At 42.4% G+C, this 26,802-nt stretch overlaps 1 protein-coding gene across 1 annotated transcript in view; it reads left to right on the top strand.

Annotated features, from left to right (window-relative positions):
• The window catches only part of FOXK2 (forkhead box K2), a 525,324-nt gene that overhangs the window by 453,058 nt on the left and 45,464 nt on the right, over window positions 1–26,802 (top strand). Inside the window, exons 7-9 of the mRNA XM_053688868.1 lie at window positions 6,705–6,880; window positions 7,329–7,625; window positions 8,248–8,457. Coding sequence (XP_053544843.1) covers window positions 6,705–6,880; window positions 7,329–7,625; window positions 8,248–8,457 — 683 coding nt within the window. The remainder of the gene's footprint in view (window positions 1–6,704; window positions 6,881–7,328; window positions 7,626–8,247; window positions 8,458–26,802) is intronic.

Here is a 26,802-nt window from a genome sequence, read left to right as displayed (position 1 = left end):
TTCTGCTGGTAGCTCCGGCATGGCCTCACAGGTTTTGGTATGCGGATCTTGTCCGGATGGCCTCTTGCCAACCGTGGACTCTTCCGTTAAGACCAGACCTTCTGTCACAAGGCCCTTTTTTTCATCAGGATCTGAAATCCTTAAATTTAAAGGTATGGAGATTGAACGCTTGATTCTTGGTCAAAGAGGTTTCTCTGACTCCGTGATTAATACTATGTTACAGGCTCGTAAATCTGTATCTCGAGAGATATATTATAGAGTCTGGAAGACTTATATTTCTTGGTGTCTTTCTCATCATTTTTCTTGGCATTCTTTTCGAATACTGAGAATTTTACAGTTTCTTCAGGATGGTTTAGATAAGGGTTTGTCCGCAAGTTCTTTGAAAGGACAAATCTCTGCTCTTTCTGTTCTTTTTCACAGAAAGATTGCTATTCTTCCTGATATTCATTGTTTTGTACAAGCTTTGGTTCGTATAAAACCTGTCATTAAGTCAATTTCTCCTCCTTGGAGTTTGAATTTGGTTCTGGGAGCTCTTCAAGCTCCTCCGTTTGAACCTATGCATTCATTGGACATTAAATTACTTTCTTGGAAAGTTTTGTTCCTTTTGGCCATCTCTTCTGCTAGAAGAGTTTCTGAATTATCTGCTCTTTCTTGTGAGTCTCCTTTTCTGATTTTTCATCAGGATAAGGCGGTGTTGCGAACTTCTTTTGAATTTTTACCTAAAGTTGTGAATTCCAACAACATTAGTAGAGAAATTGTGGTTCCTTCATTATGTCCTAATCCTAAGAATTCTAAGGAGAAATCGTTGCATTCTTTGGATGTTGTTAGAGCTTTGAAATATTATGTTGAAGCTACGAAATCTTTCCGTAAGACTTCTAGTCTATTTGTTATCTTTTCCGGTTCTAGGAAAGGCCAGAAAGCTTCTGCCATTTCTTTGGCATCTTGGTTGAAATCTTTAATTCATCTTGCCTATGTTGAGTCGGGTAAAATTCCGCCTCAGAGAATTACAGCTCATTCTACTAGGTCAGTATCTACTTCCTGGGCGTTTAGGAATGAAGCTTCGGTTGACCAGATCTGCAAAGCAGCAACTTGGTCCTCTTTGCATACTTTTACTAAATTCTACCATTTTGATGTATTTTCTTCTTCTGAAGCAGTTTTTGGTAGAAAAGTACTTCAGGCAGCGGTTTCAGTTTGAATCTTCTGCTTATGTTTTTCGTTAAACTTTATTTTGGGTGTGGATTATTTTCAGCAGGAATTGGCTGTCTTTATTTTATCCCTCCCTCTCTAGTGACTCTTGTGTGGAAAGATCCACATCTTGGGTAGTCATTATCCCATACGTCACTAGCTCATGGACTCTTGCTAATTACATGAAAGAAAACATAATTTATGTAAGAACTTACCTGATAAATTCATTTCTTTCATATTAGCAAGAGTCCATGAGGCCTTTTTTATTTATCAGGTAAGTTCTTACATAAATTATGTTTTTTTCTCTAGTATGGGCTGGAGAAGGGCCTTTCTGCTAGTTCCCTGAGGGGACAGATTTCGGCTCTGTCGGTTTTATTGCATTAGAGACTGGCTGAGCTTCCAGACGTGCAGTCCTTTGTTAAGGCTCTAATTAGGATCAGACTTGTGTTTAGATTTGGGGCTCCTCCTTGGAGCCTAAATCTTGTTGTTCAGGTTTTGCAACAGGTTCCGTTTGAGCCTCTGCATTCCGTTGACATTAAATTGTTATATTGGAAGATTCTATTTTTATTGGCTATTGCCTCTGCACGCAGAGTTTCTGAGATCTCTGCTTTGCAATGTGAGCCCCCTTATCTGATTTGTCATGCAGATACAGCAGTTTTACGTACTAACTTAGGTTTTCTTCCTAAGGTTGTGTCAGATTGCAACATCAATCAGATTGTGGTTCCTTCCTTGTGCCCTAATCCTTCATTGAAAGAACGCTTACTTCACAATTTGGATGTGGGTCGTGCCTTGAAGTACTATCTTCAGGCTACTAAGGAGTTTATACAATCTAACTCTTTGTAGAGCAGTGGCTTCCTCTTGGGCCTTTAAGAACTAGACCTCTATGGATCAGATTTGTAAGGCTGCTAACCTGGTCCTCCTTACATACTTTTTAAAAATGTTACAAGTCTGATGTTTTTGCTTTCGGGAGAAAAGTTTTGCAGGCTGTGGTGCCCCTTAGAATAGGGTCCGTCTCTTCCTTTTTGTTCCCTCCCGTTATTCATTCAGTGTCCTCTGGAGCTTGGGTATAGTTTTCCCAACAGTAAGGAATGAAACCGTGGACTCTCCCTATCTTAGGAAGGAAAGGACCCTGGATTTAGAAGGTCCTTTCTCAGAGGTAACCTCCAAGGTGGAAGAGATGACATCTTCACCAGATCCGAACCAAATCCTGCGAAGTCACGCCGGAGCTATTAGAATCACAGAAGCTATCTCCTGTTTGATATGAGCAATGACTCGTGGAAGGAGAGCAAATGGAGGAAACAGGTATGCCAGATTGAAGGTCCAAAGTACCGCCAGAGCATCTATCAGAGTGGCTTGAGGATCTCTTGACTTTGAACCGTACTTTGGAAGCTTGGCATTTTGACGAGATGCCATCAGATCCAACTCCAGGAACCCCTCACTTGAGGGTTATTCTTGAGAACACTTTTGGGTGGAGAGCCTATTACCCGGGATGAAAGGTCTGTCTGCTCAGAAACTCCGCCTCCCAGTTGTCCACCCCTGGGATGTGAATGGCAGACAGAAGACAATCGTGAGCTTCCGCCCACTGAAGAATTCGAGTCACCTCCTTCATAGCTAAGGAACTCTGAGTTCCCCCCTGATGGTTGGAATCTGATAAACCAGACTGAAGATAGTTGAGGCCAAGCTGTCAAAGCATTGAAGATTGCTCTCAACTCAAAGATGTTTATGGGAAGAGATTTGTAAGGCTGCTAACCTGGTCCTCCTTACATACTTTTTCAAAATGTTACAAGTCTGATGTTTTTGCTTTCGGGAGAAAAGTTTTGCAGGCTGTGGTGCCCCTTAGAATAGGGTCCGTCTCTTCCTTTTTGTTCCCTCCCGTTATTCATTCAGTGTCCTCTGGAGCTTGGGTATAGTTTTCCCAACAGTAAGGAATGAACCCGTGGACTCTCCCTATCTTAGGAAAGAAAACATAATTTATGCTTACCAGAAAAATTCCTTTCCTTCCGGATAGGGAGAGTCCACGGACCCCGTCCGTTTTTTCTTGTCTATGGCAGTCCCCTATTATTTATTTTTTTTTCTTCTGGCACCATTTTTACCCTAATGTTTCTCCTACTTTTCCTTGTTCCCTCGGCAGAAACACTGGGGTAATAAGGAAGTGGGAGGGATATTTAAGCCTTTGACTCTCCCTATCCGGAAGGAAAAGGAATCTCTGGTAAGCATAAATTTATGTATGTTTTTCTTCATCCGAATTTAGATTCTCTGAAGCTGACTGCTTGGAGATTGAACGCCTAGTTTTGGCCAGTCGTGGTTTTTCTGAGTCGGTCATTGATACCATGCTTCAGACTTGTAAACCTGTTACTCGTAAAATCTACCATAAGGTATGGCACAAATACCTATCTTGGTGTGAATCGAAGGGTTTCTCTAGGAGTAGGGTCACGGTTCCCAGGATCTTGTCGCTTCTTCATGAGGTTCTGGAGAAGGGATTGTCAGTCAGGACTCTGAAGGGTCAGATTTCTGCCCTGTCTCTCTTGCGCAAGCGTCTGGCAGATCTGCCATATGTCCAAACTTTTGTTCAGGCCCTGTCAGAATCAGGCCCGTGTTTAAACCTGTTGCTCCTCCTTGGAGTCTTAACCTCGTTCTTAAAGTTTTGCATTGTTATCCTGGAAGGTTTTATTTCTTCTTGCTATATCTTCTGCTTGCAGAGTTTCTGAACTGTCGGCTCTGCAGTGTGATTCCTCTTACCTTATTTTTCATTTGGATAAGGCGGTCCTTCGTACTAAACTGGGATTTCTTCCTAAGGTAGTGTCGGAACGTCTTTTACTTAACTTGGATGTTGTGCGTGCTTTAAAATTTTACCTTCATGCAACTAAAGATTTTCGTCAATCTTCTGCCCTGTTCTCTGGTAAGGGTCAGAAGGCCACTTTTACTTCCCTTTCTCTCTGGTTGAGAAGTGTTATCCGGTTAGCTTATGAGACAGCTGGACAACAACCTCCTGAGAGAATTACGACTCATTCCACTAGGGTGGTCTCCTCTTCCTGGACTTTCAAAAATGAAGCATCTGTGGAGCAAATCTGCAAGGCGCCTACATGGTCCTCTCTGCATACTTATTCCAAATTTTCCAAATTTAATACTTTTACCTCGACTGAGGCTTCTTTTGGGAGGAAAGTTCTTCCAGCGGTGGTGCCTTCTGTTTAGGTCTGCCGGTCTTGTTCTCACTCTGTGTCCTCTAGCTTGGGTATTGGTTCCGACTAGTAATTGGAAGGAAGTCATGGACTCTCCATGCCTTAGGAAAGAAAACAAAATTTATGCTTAACTGATGCATTTCTTTCTTTCCGGGTATGGAGAGTCCACGACCCAGCCCTTATTTAATTTTAAGATCAGTTTTTTTGTGTAAACCTCAGGCACCTCTATACCTTGTGTTATCATCTTTTTCCATTTTCCTTTGGCTGAATGACTGGGGGTTATGGGTAAGGGAAGTGACACATAACAGCTCTGCCTCCTCCTGCTGGCCAGGAGTTGAATATCCCGCTAGTAATTGGAATAAAGTCGTGGACTCTCCATGACTGGACAGAAAGAAATTTATCAGGTAAGCATACATTTTGTTTTTCAGGATTACCTTGGAGAGAAGGTACAATAACTGTTTAATAATCAGCTGATTGTGCTAGAGTTCAGATATCCTCAATCTGTTAGGGAGACCTGATGACAGGTTTGAAAACCAGTGATTTATACCATTTGACTAGGAGGGCAATCCGTTGCCTATAGCCCTGTATGCTGGTAAAGAAATGAGCTGCTGGTGTCGTCTTTCTTTATTGCTTAGTGACAGGTGGGTGTGTCACTATGTCCCACCCATTATGGGTTGTACTCTCTTTATAGCAAGTTATAAAGGACCCAGCAACCAATTCATAGTGACGCGAGTTAGTTAAAATAATCTGGGTGCCTGTCTCACCCTTGCTGCTCAGTGCTCCCCTAGACATTGTCTTCCATCAAGCTGGCAGGAAATAATGGAACAGCAGCCTCATGCCTGAGCTCAGCTTCGTCCAGCTGCTCGTTTCCTGCCTATTTGTCTAATGTGTGTGTGCGATGTTCTGGAGAAGTATTTATAGAAGCAGAATGAAATAACTAAAAAGCATCTGCATTATAGTGCACCCACTGCATATGCTCACTAAAGTTTCTGTTTCCCCTTTCTGCACACTGAGCCTGATTTAGTCTCCTCCAGGTGCCCATGAAAGTTTGTCGTTGTTATTACTGTTATTATTTGTATTTGTCGTTTTGTGCTGCAACATGTAATGCAGTAACTGAACTAACCTATTACTGTTATTATTTGTATTTGTTGTTTTGTGCTGCAACATGTAATGCAGTAACTGAACTAACCTATTACTGTTATTATTTGTATTTGTTGTTTTGTACTGCAACATGTAATGCAGTAACTGAACTAACCTATTACTGTTATTATTTGTATTTGTTGTTTTGTACTGCAACATGTAATGCAGTAACTGAACTAACCTATTACTGTTATTATTTGTATTTGTTGTTTTGTGCTGCAACATGTAATGCAGTAACTGAACTAACCTATTACTGTTATTTGTATTTGTTGTTTTGTGCTGCAACATGTAATGCAGTAACTGAACTAACCTATTACTGTTATTATTTGTATTTGTTGTTTTGTACTGCAACATGTAATGCAGTAACTGAACTAACCTATTACTGTTATTATTTGTATTTGTTGTTTTGTGCTGCAACATGTAATGCAGTAACTGAACTAACCTATTACTGTTATTATTTGTATTTGTTGTTTTGTGCTGCAACATGTAATGCAGTAACTGAACTAACCTATTACTGTTATTATTTGTATTTGTTGTTTTGTACTGCAACATGTAATGCAGTAACTGAACTAACCTATTACTGTTATTATTTGTATTTGTTGTTTTGTGCTGCAACATGTAATGCAGTAACTGAACTAACCTATTACTGTTATTTGTATTTGTTGTTTTGTGCTGCAACATGTAATGCAGTAACTGAACTAACCTATTACTGTTATTTGTATTTGTTGTTTTGTGCTGCAACATGTAATGCAGTAACTGAACTAACCTATTACTGTTATTATTTGTATTTGTTGTTTTGTGCTGCAACATGTAATGCAGTAACTGAACTAACCTATTACTGTTATTTGTATTTGTTGTTTTGTGCTGCAACATGTAATGCAGTAACTGAACTAACCTATTACTGTTATTATTTGTATTTGTTGTTTTGTACTGCAACATGTAATGCAGTAACTGAACTAACCTATTACTGTTATTATTTGTATTTGTTGTTTTGAGCTGCAACATGTAATGCAGTAACTGAACTAACCTATTACTGTTATTATTTGTATTTGTTGTTTTGTACTGCAACATGTAATGCAGTAACTGAACTAACCTATTACTGTTAAACAAATGCTTTGCTCTATGCTTCTGGCTCCTATATATTCCCAACAAGAATGTGGTTGCAGACAACTGAACGCTCTCCTTTATTGTGTTATACAGGAGCGCTCCAGCTTCTCCAAATCACTCTGGGGTTCTCTCTGCACACTCGAGTGGCGTCCAGACTCCAGAGAGCTTGTCTAGGGAAGGTTCCCCAGTCCCGCTTGATCCTGAACCAAATGCCATCCAACCAAAGCTTGCCGTGATCCAGGAAGCGCGATTTGCACAAAGTGCGCCAGGTATGTTCAGCTTCTGTACCCGTCTAACCCTCTACTAAAACTTACATGATTATCGATAGAGCAGCATTTAAACAATAATTTCATTTTTTTATCCGGTCTGCTTTGTTCTCTTGGTATCTTTTGTTAAAAAAACATACTCTGGAAGAGTCAGGGGCAGCAAATCACTGCTGGGAGCTAGCTGCTGATTGGTGGCTGAATAAATATGCCTCATTGGCTCTTCTGATGTGCTCAGCTAGCTCCCGGTAGTGCATTACTGCTTCTTACCCTACCTATGTATGCTTTTCAACAAAGGATACCAAAAGTACAAAGCAAATAGTAGTACATTGGGGAGATGTTTGAATTTGTATGCTCTATCTGAATCATGAATGTTTATTTTTTTCCTTGATTCTCCCTTTAAATAGGTTTCAGATCCCTTTATGTCTTGTGGTTTTTACTTTGGTCTATCTAGGATCTCCTCTCTCCAGCCAACCAGTCCTCATCACTGTGCAACGGCAGCTCCCTCAGAACATGAAGCCCGTCACATACACAGTGGCCACCCCTGTGACCTCCTCAACATCCCAGCAGACGGTCATGCAGACTGTTCATGTTGTTCACCAGATCCCAGCTGTGTCCGTCACCAACGTGTCAGGTCTGACTCCTGTCAACACTTACACTGTTGCGGGGCAAGCGATGGTCACGCAGGCCACAGTAATGACCCAACCCAAAATAGAGCCACAAGAAAACGGAGACCATAAAGAGATGAAAGGTAGGTGGCATGGGGTCCTTGGTCATCGTGTCATGAGTTTTTGTTGGGTTGTATATAGGCAACCATCCGTTCTTTACAGTAAATTCTTACATTACAGCTTCAGGGCCAGTTTTCCAGTAATCCCTTCTCATCTGTTCATGAAGTGTGTTAGCCATTTACATTTCTGTGGGAACCTAGCAACTAGGGCTATGATCTTGGTCCTTGTATAGTACATATCGTTTAGTCTACATGCTTTTTCTTTTTGCACGTTTTTTAAATATTGATCTAAATCATGATAGAAATGTTTTGGGTTTCATGTCCCTTTACTTTGTAAACAACTTTCCATTTTAATTTACTTTGTTCTCTTGGACCCTTTGTTGAAAAGAATAATTTGATAAGCTCAGGAGCTGGGCGCTAACTGCTGATTGGTGAACATATATACCTCTTCTAATTGGCTTACCTATGTGTTCAGCTAGCTGTGGCAGTTTATTATTGTATACTCGGAGTCATGAAATTTGGGGTTACATGTCTCTCTTTAAGGTACTGATTGAACTGCAGGCATGGCCGAAAGTTATACTGTGCTTGGTTTGCATCACTAAAGCTATAAATTAAATTGATCCCTAATGCGTTTTTTTCTCGTCAGTGAAAGTAGAAGCAATTCCTGCTATCAATCATCCTGCACTCAGCACAGCAAGTCGCATCATCCAGACCTCCACATCTACGCCCATCCAGACCGTTACCTTTGTCCAGCAAGCTCCTCTAGGTCAGCACCAGCTTCCAATCAAGGCTGTAACACAGAACGGGACCCATGTTTTGCCCATAACCACCGCCATACAGGGACAAGTCACTACAGGTAAGAAGTGGGGTGCTTGCTCATTTATCTGCTCTAAATACGCAGAACATTTTTTAGTCCAATTAGTGTCAGAGTCCCGTTTTGTGACCTTTAGAGTGTAGAACCTACCTGAAGTTTCTGACGTGGTCTCTTCTGGATTTCTTTTTAAAGACACGATGAGTCCACGGATCATCTTCCTTGTGGGATTTCACCTCCTGGTCAGCAGGAGGAGGGAAAGAGCACCACAGCATAGCTCCTCCCTTCCCTCCCACTCCATTCATTCTCTTTGCCTACGTTAGTGAAAGGAAGAGGTAAAGTGAGGTGTTAGTATAGATTCTTCAATCAAGAGTTTATTATTTTTCAAGTAGTGCCAGAGAGTACTGCTTGGTTCTATGGTGTAGCCGTAGTCCATATAAGTCTCTTCAGTAGAGCTTTTGGTGGCTTTAGAGCAATAGGAACTGGTGGGACATAATTCTCACTGTGCCTCCTATACCTTTTATGCTGCCCTCATCCAGATAGCCTAAGCACATTTAAACTCAGGCTTATCTTTTTCCACAGGGCTATGGGAGGGAGAGGACCTCTTACACCTGCTGGACTGTCCTGCTGTCGTACAGCATTTAAGGTAAGTGCTAACTTTATTCATTCTGGCGAATAAAAAGAACTCAGAGTAAAGTGGGCACTTAATCTTTATTTGAAAGCCGTGAGTGGCTTACATAAGACTCATTCAGAAATTCTTATGTTGGGACATTAATCCCTCTTATATAGAGGGTTTTGTTGGGACAGTCATAAGTACTGGGGCTGGGAGAAAGCTTGGTCACTTGCTAAATTTTTCAATTATAAGCATTAGCAGACTATAAGGGATATTTTGGTTCACTTTATTAATATTATTTATTAATGGTGGTTACGATCCCTTAGTTTCTATTACTCCGTTGTAGAGATGTTTTTGGGGAAGTTATGCCCATGATGGGCGGGGCTTAATTTTGTGCGCTTCCTCTTGGTTATTGCGCAGTCCTAAGCAGACAGGAGTGGATGCATATGTGGCTCTACTACTGCATGTCTTTCTGTAGAATCAGACAAGCGGTTGTGGCGCTTTTGTATTCCTGAAGTGGCCGGATCGATTTCCCTGCAGTGGCCAGATCGTTAGATGACTACAAGAGTTCCGGTCAGGGAGTGAGTCTGTTGGCAGGTAGGCACCTCAGCAGAGTTGCTGAGGTGTATAGGTGTCTAAATTTATTTTTATTTAACTGCTGGGGTACATTTTTTCTGTAGTAAAGAAAAAGCAGTAAAAAAGTTGCAGTTTTAAAATTTAAAGGCACAGTATCGTTTTTTTCCTCTATTTCTCTGTCATCAAATTTGTTTTTCTTAAACAATTTGATTAGCCTTGGATATGTTTTTTTTCTTATTTAATACAAAGGGTTACTTTTGTGATCTCTTAAAGAGACAGTAAAGTTTTTTTGCTTTTTTTAAAAAAAAAAATTTTCTTTTTGTACTTTAGTATGGACATAGGAGCCGTGCAAAATGTTACTTGCTCCATGTGTTTGGATGCTAATGTGGAACCACCAATCCGTTTCTGTCCTTCATGTATTGAGAGGGCTTTGAGTTATAAGGAAAAGATTTTTCATGAACAAAATTTTTCAAAGGTGGATGCTTCTCAGGAATCTGATGAGATTCAGAGTATGCCGCAGCTTTCTCCCCAAGCGTCCCAAGATTTAACGCCCGCTAAAGCAGTGCCCTGTACCTTAAAAGACATAGCTGCGATTATGTCTTCTACAATTTCTAATGCGTTGTCTGCTTTTCCCATGCTACAAGGAAAGCGTAAGAGGAAGGACAACAATATTGTCAGTGAAGTTTCTGATGCAATGGTGGCAATCTTGGATGTACCCTCTCAGGGAACTGAGTTGGAAGGTATGGAGGTTCTTTCAGAAGGAGAAATTTTAGATTCAGAAAGTACATTACCTTTGACTGATTCGGAGGTTGTATCTTTCAGGTTTAAACTAGAACACCTCCGCCTGTTACTCAGGGAGGTGTTGGTGACTTTAGACGACTGTGATTCTACAGTAGTCATCGCTCCTGCAAAGTCGAGTAAATTGGACAGATATTTTGAAGTTCCTTCTTACTCAGACGGTTTTCCAGTACCAAAACGAACTTCGGAGATTATTTCCAAGGAATGGGAGAGACCAGGTATTCCTTTTTCCCCATCCCCTATTTTCAAGAAGATGTTTACTATAGCGGACACTATCAGGGAAACTTGGCAGACGGTTCCTAAGGTGGAAGGAGCTATTTCCACCCTAGCCAAGTGAACCACTATTCCCATTGAGGATAGTTGTGCTTTTAAAGATCCCATGGACAAAAAGTTGTAGGGTCTACTTAAAAAGATTTATGTTCACCAGGGTCTGCTATTGCAGCCGGCTGCGTGCATTGCTACGGTCACTAGTGCAGCAGCTTATTGGTTTGATGCTCTGTCTGAGTCTCTCAGAACTGAAACCACTTTAGAGGAGATCCAAGATAGGATTAAAGCTTTAAAGTTGGATAATGCCTTTATTACAGATGCTTCTCTGCAAATTACTAAATTGGCGCTAAGAGTTTGGGGTTTTCTATCCTAGCTCGCAGAGCTTTATGGTTAAAGCCCTGGTCTGTGGACGTATCTTCCAAGTCTAAGCTTCTGGCAATTCCTTACAAGGGGAAGACCTTGTTTGGACTGGGCATGAAGGAAATTATTTCTGATATCACTAGAGGCAAGGGCCATCTCCTTCCTCAGGATAAGAGAAGTAAACAAAAAGGACGACAAAGTAATTTTCTTTTACAAAGATATGACGAGTCCACGGATTTCATCCTTACTTGTGGGATATTAACCTCCTGCTAACAGGAAGTGGCAAAGAGCACCACAGCAGAGCTGTATATATAGCCCCTCCCCTTCCCCTCCACCCCCAGTCATTCTCTTTGCCTGTGTTATACTAGGAAGACATGGTAAAGTGAGGTGTTAGTTTTAGTTTCTTCAATCAAGAAGTTTTTTATTTTAAATGGTACCAGTGTGTACTATTTTCCTCAGGGGGATATGGAAGAAGATTTCTGCCCTGAGGTTTGATATTAGCATTTGTAACTAAGATCCACGCTGGTTCCCACAAGACTTCTGAAGGTAACCATGAGACATCTTCAGTGTGGAGACCGGTTTCATGCTACAAGCATCATTAAGGTATGTGCAGCCTTTTTTTCTGAGGAGACTTGGTGTATCAGAACTGGCTGGCATTATTTCTCCTACATTGGTGTATCCGGTCCACGGCTTCATCCTTACTTGTGGGATATTCTCAATCCCTACAGGAAGTGGCAAAGAGAGCACACAGCAGAGCTGTCCATATAGCTCCCCTCAGGCTCCGCCCCCCCAGTCATTCTCTTTGCCGCTCTAACAAGTAGCATCTCCACGGGAGGGTAAAGAGTTTGTGGTGTTAGTTCTTTCAGTTCTTCAAGGGGTTCCGTTTGAACCTCTACATTCCATAGATATTAAGTTACTATCTTGGAAAGTTTTGTTTTTGGTAGCTATTTCTTCTGCTAGAAGAGTTTCTGAATTGTCTGCTTTGCAGTGTAATTCACCCTATCTGGTGTTCCATACAGATAAGGTAGTTTTACGTACCAAACCTGGTTTTCTTCCAAAAGTGGTTTCCAATAAGAATATTAACCAGGAAATAGTTGTTCCTTCTCTGTGTCCTAATCCAGTTTCTAACAAGGAATGTCTGTTACACAATCTTGATGTAGTTCTATCTAAAAGCAACCAAATATTTCAGACAAACATCATCCTTGTTTGTCGTCTATTCTGGCAAGAGGAGAGGTCAAAAAGCGACTGCTACCTCTCTGTCTTTCTGGCTGAAAAGCATCATCCGGTTGGCTTATGAGACTGCTGGAAGGCAGCCTCCTGAACGAATTACAGCTCATTCCACTAGAGTGTGGCTTCCACATGGGCTTTCAAGAATGAGGCTTCTGTTGAACAGATTTGTAAGGCAGCGACTTGGTCTTCACTGCATACATTTGCCAAATTTTACAAATTCGATACTTTTGCTTCTTCTGAGGCTATTTTTGGGAGAAAGGTTTTGCAAGCAGTGGTGCCTTCCGTTTAGGTTACCTGACTTGTTCCCTCCCTTCATCCGTGTCCTAAAGCTTTGGTATTGGTTCCCACAAGTAAGGATGAAACCGTGGACCGGATACACCAATGTAGGAGAAAACAGAATTTGTTTACCTGATAAATTTTTCTCCTACGGTGTATCCGGTCCACGGCCCACCCTGGCATTTTGGTCAGGTTTAAATTTATTTTTGAAAACTACAGTCACCACTGCACCCTATGGTTCTCATTTTTCTCCTAACCGTCGGTCGAATGACTGGGGGGGCGGAGCCTGAGGGGAGCTATATGGACAGCTCTGCTGTGTGCTCTCTTTGCCACTTCCTGTAGGGATTGAGAATATCCCACAAGTAAGGATGAAGCCGTGGACCGGATACACCGTAGGAGAAAGAAATTTATCAGGTAAACATAAATTCTGTTTTCCCTGTATGGGAATGGGGTAAGCAGTAAAACCTATTTTAATAAGAGGGGTGTTACTGGAGTCCCTATTTTATATTTATCATTAGTTGATATTTGGGCATTATGTGACATGGGAGACAATATAAAAAACTATGTTTTTTATTTTTGGCACTTAAAACTTATTGGTTTTATGCTTGAGGGTTATATTGTGTGTGTATTTTTACTTTAGTGCAAAACTGCATTTCCATGCGGTGTTGTTTGGGCCTACTCTGACTTTTGCCCTTAAGGGGCGGAGCCTATTTTGGCGCAATTTCTTCAGGCTTAGCAGCAGCAAACAGTAACTTGGTGGCTCCTGGACTGTGTAGCTGGTCTGAGGGGTTGGAAACTTGATTCGAAGTACCCTGGGGGCAGGTAGGCGCCACAGCAGAGCTGTGGCGAGGTGCAGAGTGTATTTTTATCTATCTTTTGACTACATGTTGATATAAGTACTTCTAAAGCCGTATTTCTGCCCTTGCTTCTGGGTGCAGTAATTTTTGGATTAACCAACAATATTAAGTCAAATTTGGGAATAATTTAACGTTTTTGTGCATTTTGGAAACATTGTTCACTTTTTCTTTTCTTAAAGGCACATTACACATTTTTTCTAATGTTTATTTTATGCTATAAATAAGTGTTTAAACGACTTTTGTGGTATTACTAGTCTGTTCAACATGTCTGACATTGAGGTTTCTCATTGTTCTTTATGTTTAGAAGCTATTGTGCAACCCCCTCTAACATTGTGTAACTTTTGTACTGAAAGGGCTTTACAATGTAAAAAGCATATTTTTAATAAAGTAAGTGTGCCTAGGGATGATTCTCAGTCTGAAGAGAATCAGGATATGCCATCCAATTCTCCCCAAGTGTCACAACCTTTTATGCCCACACAAGCGACGCCTAGTACTTCTAGTGCGTCTAATTCCTTTACTCTGCAGGAGATGGATGCAGTTATGTCAACTACCCTTACAGAGTTTTTGTCTAAATTACCAGTGTTGCAGGGTAAACGCAGTAGGTCAAGTATTAATGTAAATACTGAATCCTCTGATGCTTTATTAGCTATTTCCGATGTTCCCTCACAGTGCTCTGAGTTGGGGATCAGGGAATTACTGTCTGAGGGTGAAATTTCTGATTCAGGAATGTTTTGCCTCAGACAGATTCGGATGCTATGTCATTTAAATTTAAGCTTGAACACCTCTGCCTGTTGCTTAAGGAGGTTTTAGCGACTCTGGATGATTATGATCCTATTGTGATTCCTCCAGAGAAATTGTGTAAAATGGATAAATATTTGGAAGAACCTACTTACACTGTTTTTCCGGTTCCTAAGAGAATTTCGGAAATTATTAGTAAGGAATGGGATAGGCCAGGTATACTGCTTTCTCCCTCTCCTAATTTTAAGAAAATGTTTCCTATTTCAGATACCATTCGGGACTCATGGCAAACGGTCCCTAAGGTAGAGGGAGCTATATCTTCCCTAGCTAAGCATACTACTATACCCATTGAGGACAGTTGTGCTTTCAAGGATCCTATGGATAAGAAATTAGAGGGTGTACTAAAGAAATTATTTGTTAATCAGGGATTTCTTTTACAACCTACGGCTTGCATTGTTCCAGTAACTACTGCAGCAGATTTTTGGTTTGATGCTCTAGAAGAGTCTCTTAAGGTTGAGACTCCATTAGATGACATTCTAGATAGAATTAAGGCTCTTAAGCTAGCTAATTCTTTTATTACTGATGCCGCTTTTCAAATTGCTAAATTAGCGGCAAAAAATGCAGGATTGGCTATTTTAGCATTTAGAGCATTGTGGCTCAAATCTTGGTCTGCTGATGTGTCATCAAAACATAAGCTTTTAGCTATTCCCTTTAAAGGTAAGAACCTTTTTGGGCCAGAATTGAAGGAGATCATTTCTGATATTACAGGAGGTAAGGGCCATGCCCTACCTCAGGATAGGTTGGTGAAAATGAGGGGTAAACAGAATAATTTTTGTTTCTTTCGGAACTTTAAAGGAGGACTCCCCGCTTCTTCTTCTTCCACAAAGCAGCATGAAGGGGTGGCCCCCGATCCGGGACCGGATCTAGTAAGGGGCAGACTTTCTTTCTTTGCTCAGGCTTGGGCAAGAGATGTTCAGGATTCCTGGGTACTAGAAATAGTGACCCACGGTTATCAATTGTAATTCAAGGATTTTCTCCCAAGAGGGAGATTTCATCTTTCAAAATTATCTGCAAACCAGATAAAGAGAGAGGCGTTCTTACGCTGTGTAAAAGAGACCAGAAACTCTCTTCTTTGGTGATTGTCGCTAGATCATCTGTCCCAGGGGACGTGTTTCCGCAGACCCTTGTGGGTGATAGTGACAACAGATGCCAGCCTTCTGGGCTGGGGTGCAGTTTGGAACTCCCTGAAGGCTCAGGGTGTTTGGACTCAGGTGGAGTCTCTACTTCCAATCAATATTCTGCAACTGAGAGCAATAATCAATGCGCTTCAGGCGTGGCCTCATTTGGCTTCGGCCAAATTCATCAGATTCTAGTCGGACAACATAACGACTGTGGCATATGTCAATCATCAGGGGGGAACAAGGAGTTCCTTAGCGATGATAGAAGTATCCAAGATAATCAGTTGGGCAGAGGCCCACTCTTGTCATCTGTCAGCGATCTACATCCCAGGAGTAGAGAACTGGGAAGCAGATTTTCTAAGTCGACAGACTTTTCATCCGGGGGAGTGGGAGCTTCACCCGGAGGTATTTGCCTAATTGATTCTCAGATGGGGCAGACCAGAATTGGATTTGATGGCATCTCGTCAGAATGCCAAGCTTCCAAGATACGGATCCCGGTCAAGGGATCCTCAGGCCGAACTGATAGATGCCTTGGCAGTAACTTGGTTGTTCAGCCTAGCTTATCTGTTTCCGCCGTTTCCTCTCCTCCTACGCATGATTGCTCGAATCAAACTGGAGAGAGCTTCAGTGATCCTGATAGCGCCTGCGTGGCCACGCAGGACTTGGTATGCGGATCTAGTGGACATGTCCTCTCTGCCACCGTGGAAACTTCCATTGAGACAGGACCTTCTCATTCAAGGTCCTTTCCAACATCCAAATCTAATTTCCCTGCAACTGACTGCGTGGAGATTGAACGCTTGATTTTATGGAAGCGAGGATTCTCTGATTCAGTTATCAATACTTTGATACAGGCTAGAAAGCCTGTCACTAGAAAGATCTATCATAAGATATGGCGTAAATATCTTTATTGGTGTGAATCCAAGGGTTACTCATGGAGTAAAGTTAGGATTCCTAGTATTTTGTCTTTTCTCCAAGAAGGATTGGAGAAAGGGTTATCAGCAAGTTCCTTAAAGGGACAAATTTCAGCTTTGTCAATTCTGTTTCACAAACGTTTGGCAAATGTATCAGATGTTCAGTCTTTTTGTCAGGCTCTATCTAGCATTAAGCCTGTATTTAGACCTATTACTCCTCCCTGGAATTTGAATTTAGTTCTTAGAGTTCTGCAAGGGGTTTCGTTTGAACCTATGCATTCCATAGATATTAAACTATTATCTTGGAAAGTTCTGTTTTTGGTTGCTATTTCTTCTGCTCGAAGAGTTTCTGAGCTTTCAGCATTACAGTGTGATTCACCTTATCTCATATTTCATTCTGATAAGGTGGTTTTACGTACCAAACCTGGATTCCTTCCTAAGGTTGTTTCGAATAAAAATATTAATCAGGAAATTGTTGTTCCTTCCTTGTGTCCTAATCCTTCTTCTAAGAAGGAGCGTCTGTTACATAACTTGGACGTGGTCCGTGCCTTAAAGTTTTACTTACAGGCAACTAAGGATTTCCGTCAATCATCTTCATTATTCATTGTTTATTCTGGAAAGCGTAGGGGTCAGAAAGCTACGGATACCTCTCTTTCTTTTTGGCTGAGAAGTATCATCCGCCTGGCATATGAGACTGCTGGACAGCAGCCTCCTGAAAGAATTGCGGCTCATTCTACTAGGGCTGTGGCTTCCACATGGGCTTTTAAAAACGATGCATCTGTGGAACAGATTTGTAAGGCTGCGACTTGGTCGTCCCTTCACACTTTTTCCAAATTTGACAGATTTGATACTTTTGCTTCTTCTGAGGCTATCTTTGGGAGAAAGGTTCTTCAAGCAGTGGTGCCTTCCGTTTAGGTTCCTGTCTTGTCCCTCCCTTTCATCCGTGTCCTATTGCTTTGGTATTGGTTTCCCACAAGTAAGGATGAAATCCGTGGACTCGTCATATCTTTGTAAATTAAACTAAATTTATGCTTACCTGATAAATTACTTTCTTTTTACGATATGATGAGTCCACGGCCCACCCTGTTCTTTTTAAGACAGTTTTTCTTTATATTTTTTGGAAACTTCAGTCACCTCTGCACCTTTTAGAATTTGCTTTTTCTCTTCCTATACCTTCGGCCGAATGACTGAGGGTGGAGGGGAATGCGAGGGGCTATATATACAGCTCTGCTGTGGTGATCTTTGCCACTTCCTGTTAGCAGGAGGTTAATATCCCACAAGTAAGGATGAAATCCGTGGACTCGTCATATCGTAAAAGAAAGTAATTTATCAGGTAAGCATAAATTTAGTTTTCGTTTCTTTCGGAATTTCAAGGGGAATTCTTACTCTTCCTCCTCTAAACAGGAAGGGAACTATACGCAATCTAAGTCTACCTGGAGACCAAACCAGTCTTGGAACAAGGGTAAACAATCCAAGAAGCCTACTGTTGATTCCAAAACAGCATGAAGTGCGTGCCCCCAATCGGGACCGTATTTGGTAGTGGGCAGGCTCTTTTTTTCCGTTCAGGCTTGGGTTCGGGACGTTCAGGATCCCTGGGCGGTAGAAATAGTGTCTCAGGGATACAAACTGGAATTCAAGAATTTTCCTCCCAGAGGAAGATTTCTTCTTTCAAGATTATCTGCAAACCAGATAAAAAAAAGGGGCATTCTTACATTGTGTAAGAGACTTCTCCTCTCTGGGAGTAATTGTTCCCGTTCCAGCACAGGGGGAGGGGTTTTATTCAAATCTGTTTGTAGTTCCCAAAAAAGAGGGAACCTTCAGACCTATATTAGATCTCAAGAGTCTAAACAAGTTTTTCAGAGTTCCATCATTCAAGATGGAAACTATTCGTACCATTCTTCCATTGATCCAGGAGGGTCAATTTATGACGACAGTGGACTTGAAGGATGCATACCTTCATGTTCCTATCCACAGAGATCATCAGAAGTTCCTAAAGTTTGCTTTTCTGGACAAGCACTTTCAGTTTGTGGCTCTTCCTTTCGAGCTGGCCACGGCACCCAGAATTTTCACAAAGGTTCTGGGGTCTTTGCTGGCGGTTCTAAGACCACGGGGCATTGTGGTGTGGCGCCTTATCTGGACGACATTCTAATCCAGGCGCCATCTTGTCAACAAGCAAGGTCCCATACCGACATTGTACTGTCCTTCCTGAGGACTCACGGGTGGAAGGTAAATCTGGAAGAGAGTTCCTTAATCCCCAAAGCAAGGGTGACTTTCTTGGGAACTGTAATCGATTCTATATCCATGAGGATTTTTCTGACAGACGTCAGGAAATCAAAGATTCTAGATACCTGTCGAGCCCTTCAGTCCAATCCTCGGCCGTCAGTGGCCCAGTGCATGGAAGTAATCGGACTGATGGTGGCGGCAATGGACATCATCCCGTTTGCTCGGTTTCACCTCAGACCTCTGCAGTTAAACATACTCAGGCTGTGGAATGGAGATTATGCAGACTTGTCTCCTCGAATAACTCTGGAGCAGGAGACAAGGGATTCACTTCAATGGTGGTTATCTCTGGATCATCTATCCCAGGGAACATGCTTTTGCAGACCATCCTGGGTGATTGTGACAACAGATGCCAGCCTTCTAGGGTGGGGAGCTGTCTGGGGTCCTCTAAAGGCTCAAGGAGTGTGGACTCCGGCGGAATCTGTTCTTCCTATAAACATCCTGGAACTGAGAGCGATCTTCAATGCTCTTCTGGCCTGGACTCAGTTGGCTTCGGCCCAGTTCATCAGATTCCAGACGGACAACATAACGACAGTGGCTTACATCAATCATCAAGGATGAACGAGGAGTTCCTTAGTGATGACCGAGGTAGCCAAGATAATCTGCTGAGCAGAGGCCCATTCTTGCCATCTGTCAGCGATCCATATCCCAGGGGTGGACAACTAGGAGGCGGACTTTCTGAGCATTCAGACTTTTCATCCGAGAGAGTGGGGACTCCATCCGGAAGTGTTCTCCAACCTGATTCTCAAATGGGGTCGGCCGGAGTTGGATCTCATGGCATCTTGTCAGAATGCCAAGCTCCAGAGATACGGGTCGAGGTCCAGGGATCCCCAGGCAGAACTGATAGATGCTCTGGCGGTTCCTTGGTCCTTCAATCCTGCATACCTATTTCCTCCATTTGCGCTTCTTCCTTGAGTCATTGCTTGAATCAAACAGGAGAGGGCATCAGTGATCCTCAATGCTCCTGCGTGTCCTCGCAGGATTTGGTATGCAGATCTGGTGCACATTTCATCCCTGACACCTTGGAGACTTCAGTTGTGGAAGGACCTTCTCATTCAAGGTCCCTTACTTCACCCAAATCTAGTTTCTCTGAAGCTGACTGCTTGGAGATTGAACGCTTAATCCTATCCAAGCGGTGGTTTTCTGATTCGGCCATAGAGACCATGATCCAGGCTCGTAAACCTGTGACTAGAAAGATTTACCATAAGATATGGCGTAAATATCTCTATTGATGTGAATCCAAGGGCTTCTCATGGAGTAGCGTTAGGATTCCCAGAATTTTGTCCTTTCTCCAAGAAGGATTGGAGAAGGGTTTATCGGCAAGTTCCCTAAAGGGTCAGATCTCTGCCTTATCTATTTTGTTACACAAACGTCTGGCAGATGTCCCAGATGTTCAATCCTTTTGTCAGGCTTTGGTTAGAATCAGGCCTGTGTTTAAGCCAATTGCTCCTCCATGGAGTCTGAATTTAGTTCTTAATGTTTTTCAAGGGGCTCCATTTGAGCTTATGCATTCCTTAGATATTAAGTTGTCATCTTGGAAAGTTTTATTTCTTGTTGCCATTTCTTCAGCTCGAAGAGTGTCTGAGCTTTCGACATTGCAATACAATTCACCTTACCTTATTTTTCATTCGATTAAGGTAATTTTACATACTAAACTAGGGTTCCTTCCTAAGGTTGTTTCAGACAGGAATATTAATCAGGAGATTGCTGTTCCTTCCTTGTGTCCTAATCCTTCTTCTCAGAAAGAACGTCTTCTGCACAATTTGGACGTAGTCCGTGCTTTAAAGTTTTACTTGCAAGCAACTAAGGACATTCGTCAGTCATCTTCTCCGTTTCTGATTTTCTCAGGAAAACGTAAGGGTCAGAAAGCTACGGCTACCTCTTTCTTTTTGGTTGAAGAGTATAATCTGCTTTGCATATGAGACTGCTGGACAGCAGCCTCCTGAAAGAGTTACGGCTCATTCTACTAGAGCTGTTGCTTCCTCATGGGCATTCAAAAATTAAGCTTCTGTAGAACAGATTTGCAAGGCTGCAACTTGGTCCTCTCTTCATACTTTTTCTAAATTTTACAAATTTGATACTTTTACCTCAGCTGAGGCTGCTTTTGGGAGAACGGTTCTTCAAGCAGTGGTGCCTTCCGTTTAGGTTCCCTGTCTTGTCCCTCCCTTATCATCCATGTACTCTAGCTTTGGTATTGTATCCCACAAGTAAGGATGATGATCCATGGACTCGTGTCTTTAAAAAGAAAAGAAAATTTATTTTTACCTGATAAATTTGTTTCTTTTTAGACACGATGAGTCCACGGCCCGCCCTGTTCTCTTGACAGGTTGTTCTTTTTTGTAAACTTCAGACACCTCTGCACCTTGGCTTTTCCTTTCTCTTCCTAACTTTGGTCGAATGACTGTAGTGGGAGGGAAGGGAGGAGCTATATATAGCAGCTCTGCTGTGGTGCTCTTTGCCGCCTCCTGCTGACCAGGAGGTGAAATCCCACATGTAAGGATGATGATCCGTGGACTCATTGTGTCTAAAAAGAAACAAATTTATCAGGTAAGCATAAATTTTCTTTTTGTTTAGAAACTTTTAAACGCGTCTCTCTGAATTAGAAGTGGGGTGCTTTCTCATTTATCTGCTCTAAATACTAAGAAAATTCTTTAGTCCGATTAGTGTCAGAGTCCCGTTTTGTGAGCTTAAGAGTGTAGAACCTACCTGAAGTTTCTGAAGTGGTCTCTTCTGGATTTTGTTTAGAAACTTTTAAACGCGTCTCTCTGAATTTTGTCGTTCAGTCCGTCTGCTCAAATTCAAAGGCAAGACAGCTTCCAAGGATATAAAAATATAGTAATACTTATTCTTATTTCTCCAACATAGGTGTGTCCGGTCCACGGCGTCATCCTTACTTGTGGGATATTCTCTTCCCCAACAGGAAATGGCAAAGAGCCCAGCAAAGCTGGTCACATGATCCCTCCTAGGCTCCGCCTTCCCCAGTCATTCTCTTTGCCGTTGTACAGGCAACATCTCCACGGAGATGGCTTAGAGTTTTTTGGTGTTTAACTGTAGTTTTTATTATTCAATCAAGAGTTTGTTATTTTAAAATAGTGCTGGTATGTACTATTTACTCTGAAACAGAAAGGTGATGAAGATTTCTGTTTGTAAGAGGAAAATGATTTTAGCAACCGTTACTAAAATCGATGGCTGTTTCCACACAGGACTGTTGAGAGGAATTAACTTCAGTTGGGGGAAACAGTGAGCAGACTTTTGCTGCTTGAGGTATGACACATTTCTAACAAGACGATGTAATGCTGGAAGCTGTCATTTTCCCTATGGGATCCGGTAAGCCATTTTTATTACATAAGAAAAAAAGGGCTTCACAAGGGCTTTTAAGACTGTAGACATTTTCTGGGCTAAAACGATTGATATATAAACATATTTTATACTTCATAGCTTTGAGGAATTATTTTATTCTTGGGAATTATGTAAAATAACCGGCAGGCACTGTATTGGACACCTTATACTCTAGGGGCTTTCCCTAATCATAGGCAGAGCCTCATTTTCGCGCCTCTATTGCGCACTTGTTTTTAGGAAGCATGACATGCAGATGCATGTGTGAGGAGCTCTGATACACAGAAAAGACTTTCTGAAGGCGTCATTTGGTATCGTATTCCCCTTTGGGCTTGGTTGGGTCTCAGCAAAGCAGATACCAGGGACTGTAAAGGGGTTAAATATAAAAACGGCTCCGGTTCCGTTATTTTAAGAGTTAAAGCTTTCAAATTTGGTGTGCAATACTTTTAAGGCTTTAAGACACTGTGGTGAAATTTTCACATTTGCAGTAATAAAGTGTGTTCAGTTTAAAATTTAAAGTGACAGTAACGGTTTTATTTTAAAACGTTTTTTGTACTTTGTTATCAAGTTTATGCCTGTTTAACATGTCTGAACTACCAGATAGACTGTGTTCTGTATGTGGGGAAGCCAAGGTTCCTTCTCATTTAAATAGATGTGATTTATGTGACACAAAATTTAGAGAAAATGATGCCCAAGATGATTCCTCAAGTGAGGGGAGTAAGCATGGTACTGCATCATCCCCTCCTTCGTCTACACCAGTCTTGCCCACACAGGAGGCCCCTAGTACATCTAGTGCGCCAATACTCCTTACTATGCAACAATTAACGGCTGTAATGGATAATTCTATCAAAAACATTTTAGCCAAAATGCCCACTTATCAGCGAAAGCGCGACTGCTCTGTTTTAGAAAATACTGAAGAGCATGAGGACGCTGATGATATTGGTTCTGAAGTGCCCCTACACCAGTCTGAGGGGGCCAGGGAGGTTTTGTCTGAGGGAGAAATTTCAGATTCAGGGAAAATTTCTCAACAAGCTGAACCTGATGTGATTACATTTAAATTTAAATTGGAACATCTCCGCGCCCTGCTTAAGGAGGTGTTATCTACTCTGGATGATTGTGAGAATTTGGTCATTCCAGAGAAATTATGTAAAATGGACAAGTTCCTAGAGGTCCCGGGGCCCCCCGAAGCTTTTCCTATACCCAAGCGGGTGGCGGACATTGTAAATAAAGAATGGGAAAGGCCCGGCATACCTTTCGTCCCTCCCCCTATATTTAAGAAATTGTTTCCTATGGTCGACCCCAGAAAGGACTTATGGCAGACAGTCCCCAAGGTCGAGGGGGCGGTTTCTACTCTAAACAAACGCACCACTATACCCATAGAAGATAGTTGTGCTTTCAAAGATCCTATGGATAAAAAATTAGAGGGTTTGCTTAAAAAGATGTTTGTTCAGCAAGGTTACCTTCTACAACCAATTTCATGCATTGTTCCTGTCACTACAGCAGCGTGTTTCTGGTTCGATGAACTAGAAAAGGCGCTCAATAAAGATTCTTCTTATGAGGAGATTTTGGACAGAATTCATGCTCTCAAATTGGCTAACTCTTTCACCCTAGACGCCACTTTGCAATTGGCTAGATTAGCGGCGAAAAATTCTGGGTTTGCTATTGTGGCGCGCAGAGCGCTTTGGCTAAAATCTTGGTCAGCGGATGCGTCTTCCAAGAACAAATTGCTTAACATTCCTTTCAAGGGGAAAACGCTGTTTGGCCCTGACTTGAAAGAGATTATTTCTGATATCACTGGGGGCAAGGGCCACGCCCTTCCTCAGGATAGGTCTTTCAAGGCCAAAAATAAACCTAATTTTCGTCCCTTTCGCAGAAACGGACCAGCCCCAAGTGCTACGTCCTCTAAGCAAGAGGGTAATACTTCTCAAGCCAAGCCAGCCTGGAGGCCAATGCAAGGCTGGAACAAAGGAAAGCAGGCCAAGAAACCTGCCACTGCTACCAAGACAGCATGAGATGTTGGCCCCCGATCCGGGACCGGATCTGGTGGGGGGCAGACTCTCTCTCTTCGCTCAGGCTTGGGCAAGAGATGTTCTGGATCCTTGGGCGCTAGAAATAGTCTCCCAAGGTTATCTTCTGGAATTCAAGGGGCTTCCTCCAAGGGGGAGGTTCCACAGGTCTCAATTGTCTTCAGACCACATAAAAAAACAGGCATTCTTACACTGTGTAGAAGACCTGTTAAAAATGGGAGTGATTCATCCTGTTCCATTAGGAGAACAAGGGATGGGGTTCTACTCTAATCTGTTCGTAGTTCCCAAAAAAGAGGGAACTTTCAGACCAATCTTAGATCTCAAGATCCTAAACAAGTTTCTCAAGGTTCCATCGTTCAAAATGGAAACCATTCGAACAATTCTTCCTTCCATCCAGGAAGGTCAATTCATGACCACGGTGGATTTAAAGGATGCGTATCTACATATTCCTATCCACAAGGAACATCATCGGTTCCTAAGGTTCGCATTCCTGGACAAGCATTACCAGTTTGTGGCACTTCCGTTCGGATTAGCCACTGCTCCAAGAATTTTCACAAAGGTACTAGGGTCCCTTCTAGCGGTGCTAAGACCAAGGGGCATTGCAGTAGTACCTTACTTGGACGACATTCTGATTCAAGCGTCGTCCCTTCCACAAGCAAAGGCTCACACGGACATTGTCCTGGCCTTTCTCAGATCTCACGGGTGGAAAGTGAACGTAGAAAAAAGTTCTCTATCTCCGTCAACAAGGGTTCCCTTCTTGGGAACAATAATAGACTCCTTAGAAATGAGGATTTTTCTGACAGAGGCCAGAAAATCAAAACTTCTAAACTTCTAAACTCTTGTCAAGTACTTCATTCTGTTCCTCTTCCTTCCATAGCGCAGTGCATGGAAGTAATAGGTTTGATGGTAGCGGCAATGGACATAGATGAATTCGCGCAAAAGGAACTAAGACCATTACAACTGTGCATGCTCAGTCAGTGGAATGGGGATTATACAGACTTGTCTCCGACGATACAAGTAGATCAGAGGACCAGAGATTCACTCCATTGGTGGCTGTCCCTGGACAACCTGTCACAGGGGATGAGCTTCCGCAGACCAGAGTGGGTCATTGTCACGACCGACGCCAGTCTGGTGGGCTGGGGCGCGGTCTGGGGACCCCTGAAAGCTCAGGGTCTTTGGTCTCGGGAAGAATCTCTTCTCCCGATAAATATTCTGGAACTGAGAGCGATATTCAATGCTCTCAAGGCTTGGCCTCAGCTAGCAAAGGCCAAATTCATACGGTTTCAATCAGACAACATGACGACTGTTGCGTACATCAACCATCAGGGGGGAACAAGGAGTTCCCTGGCGATGGAAGAAGTGACCAAAATCATTCAATGGGCGGAGACTCACTCCTGCCACTTGTCTGCAATCCACATCCCAGGAGTGGAAAATTGGGAAGCGGATTTTCTGAGTCGTCAGACATTTCATCCGGGGGAGTGGGAACTCCATCCGGAAATCTTTGCCCAAATTACTCAGTTGTGGGGCATTCCAGACATGGATCTGATGGCCTCTCGTCAGAACTTCAAGGTTCCTTGCTACGGGTCCAGATCCAGGGATCCCAAGGCGACTCTAGTAGATGCACTAGTAGCACCTTGGACCTTCAAACTAGCGTATGTATTCCCACCGTTTACTCTCATCCCCAGGCTGGTAGCCAGGATCAATCAGGAGAGGGCATCGGTGATCTTGATAGCTCCTGCGTGGCCACGCAGGACTTGGTATGCAGACCTGGTGAATATGTCATCGGCTCCACCATGGAAGCTACCTTTGAGACGGGACCTTCTTGTTCAAGGTCCGTTCGAACATCCGAATCTGGTCTCACTCCAACTGACTGCTTGGAGATTGAACGCTTGATTTTATCAAAGCGAGGGTTCTCAGATTCTGTCATTGATACTCTTGTTCAGGCCAGAAAGCCTGTAACTAGAAAAATCTACCATAAAATATGGAAAAGATATATCTGTTGGTGTGAATCTAAAGGATTCCCTTGGGACAAGATAAAAATTCCTAAGATTCTATCCTTTCTTCAAGAAGGTTTGGAGAAAGGATTATCTGCAAGTTCCTTGAAGGGACAGATTTCTGCCTTGTCTGTGTTACTTCACAAAAAGCTGGCAGCTGTGCCAGATGTTCAAGCTTTTGTTCAGGCTCTGGTTAGAATCAAGCCTGTTTACAAACCTTTGACTCCTCCTTGGAGTCTCAATTTAGTTCTTTCAGTTCTTCAGGGGGTTCCGTTTGAACCCTTACATTCCGTTGATATTAAGTTATTATCTTGGAAAGTTTTGTTTTTGGTTGCAATTTCTTCTGCTAGAAGAGTTTCAGAGTTATCTGCTCTGCAGTGTTCTCCTCCTTATCTGGTGTTCCATGCAGATAAGGTGGTTTTGCGTACTAAACCTGGTTTTCTTCCGAAAGTTGTTTCTAACAAAAACATTAACCAGGAGATAGTCGTGCCTTCTTTGTGTCCGAATCCAGTTTCAAAGAAGGAACGTTTGTTGCACAATTTGGATGTAGTTCGTGCTCTAAAATTCTATTTAGATGCTACAAAGGATTTTAGACAAACATCTTCCTTGTTTGTTGTTTATTCTGGTAAAAGGAGAGGTCAAAAAGCAACTTCTACCTCTCTCTCTTTTTGGCTTAAAAGCATCATCAGATTGACTTACGAGACTGCCGGACGGCAGCCTCCTGAAAGAATCACAGCTCATTCCACTAGGGCCGTGGCTTCCACATGGGCCTTCAAGAACGAGGCTTCTGTTGATCAGATATGTAAGGCAGCGACTTGGTCTTCACTGCACACTTTTACTAAATTTTACAAATTTGATACTTTTGCTTCTTCTGAGGCTATTTTTGGGAGAAAGGTTTTGCAAGCCGTGGTGCCTTCCATCTAGGTGACCTGATTTGCTCCCTCCCTTC

This window comes from Bombina bombina, chromosome 1, assembly GCF_027579735.1.
Source record: "Bombina bombina isolate aBomBom1 chromosome 1, aBomBom1.pri, whole genome shotgun sequence".
Classification (NCBI taxonomy): domain Eukaryota; kingdom Metazoa; phylum Chordata; class Amphibia; order Anura; family Bombinatoridae; genus Bombina; species Bombina bombina.
This window is presented reverse-complemented; position numbering and strand designations above follow the sequence as displayed.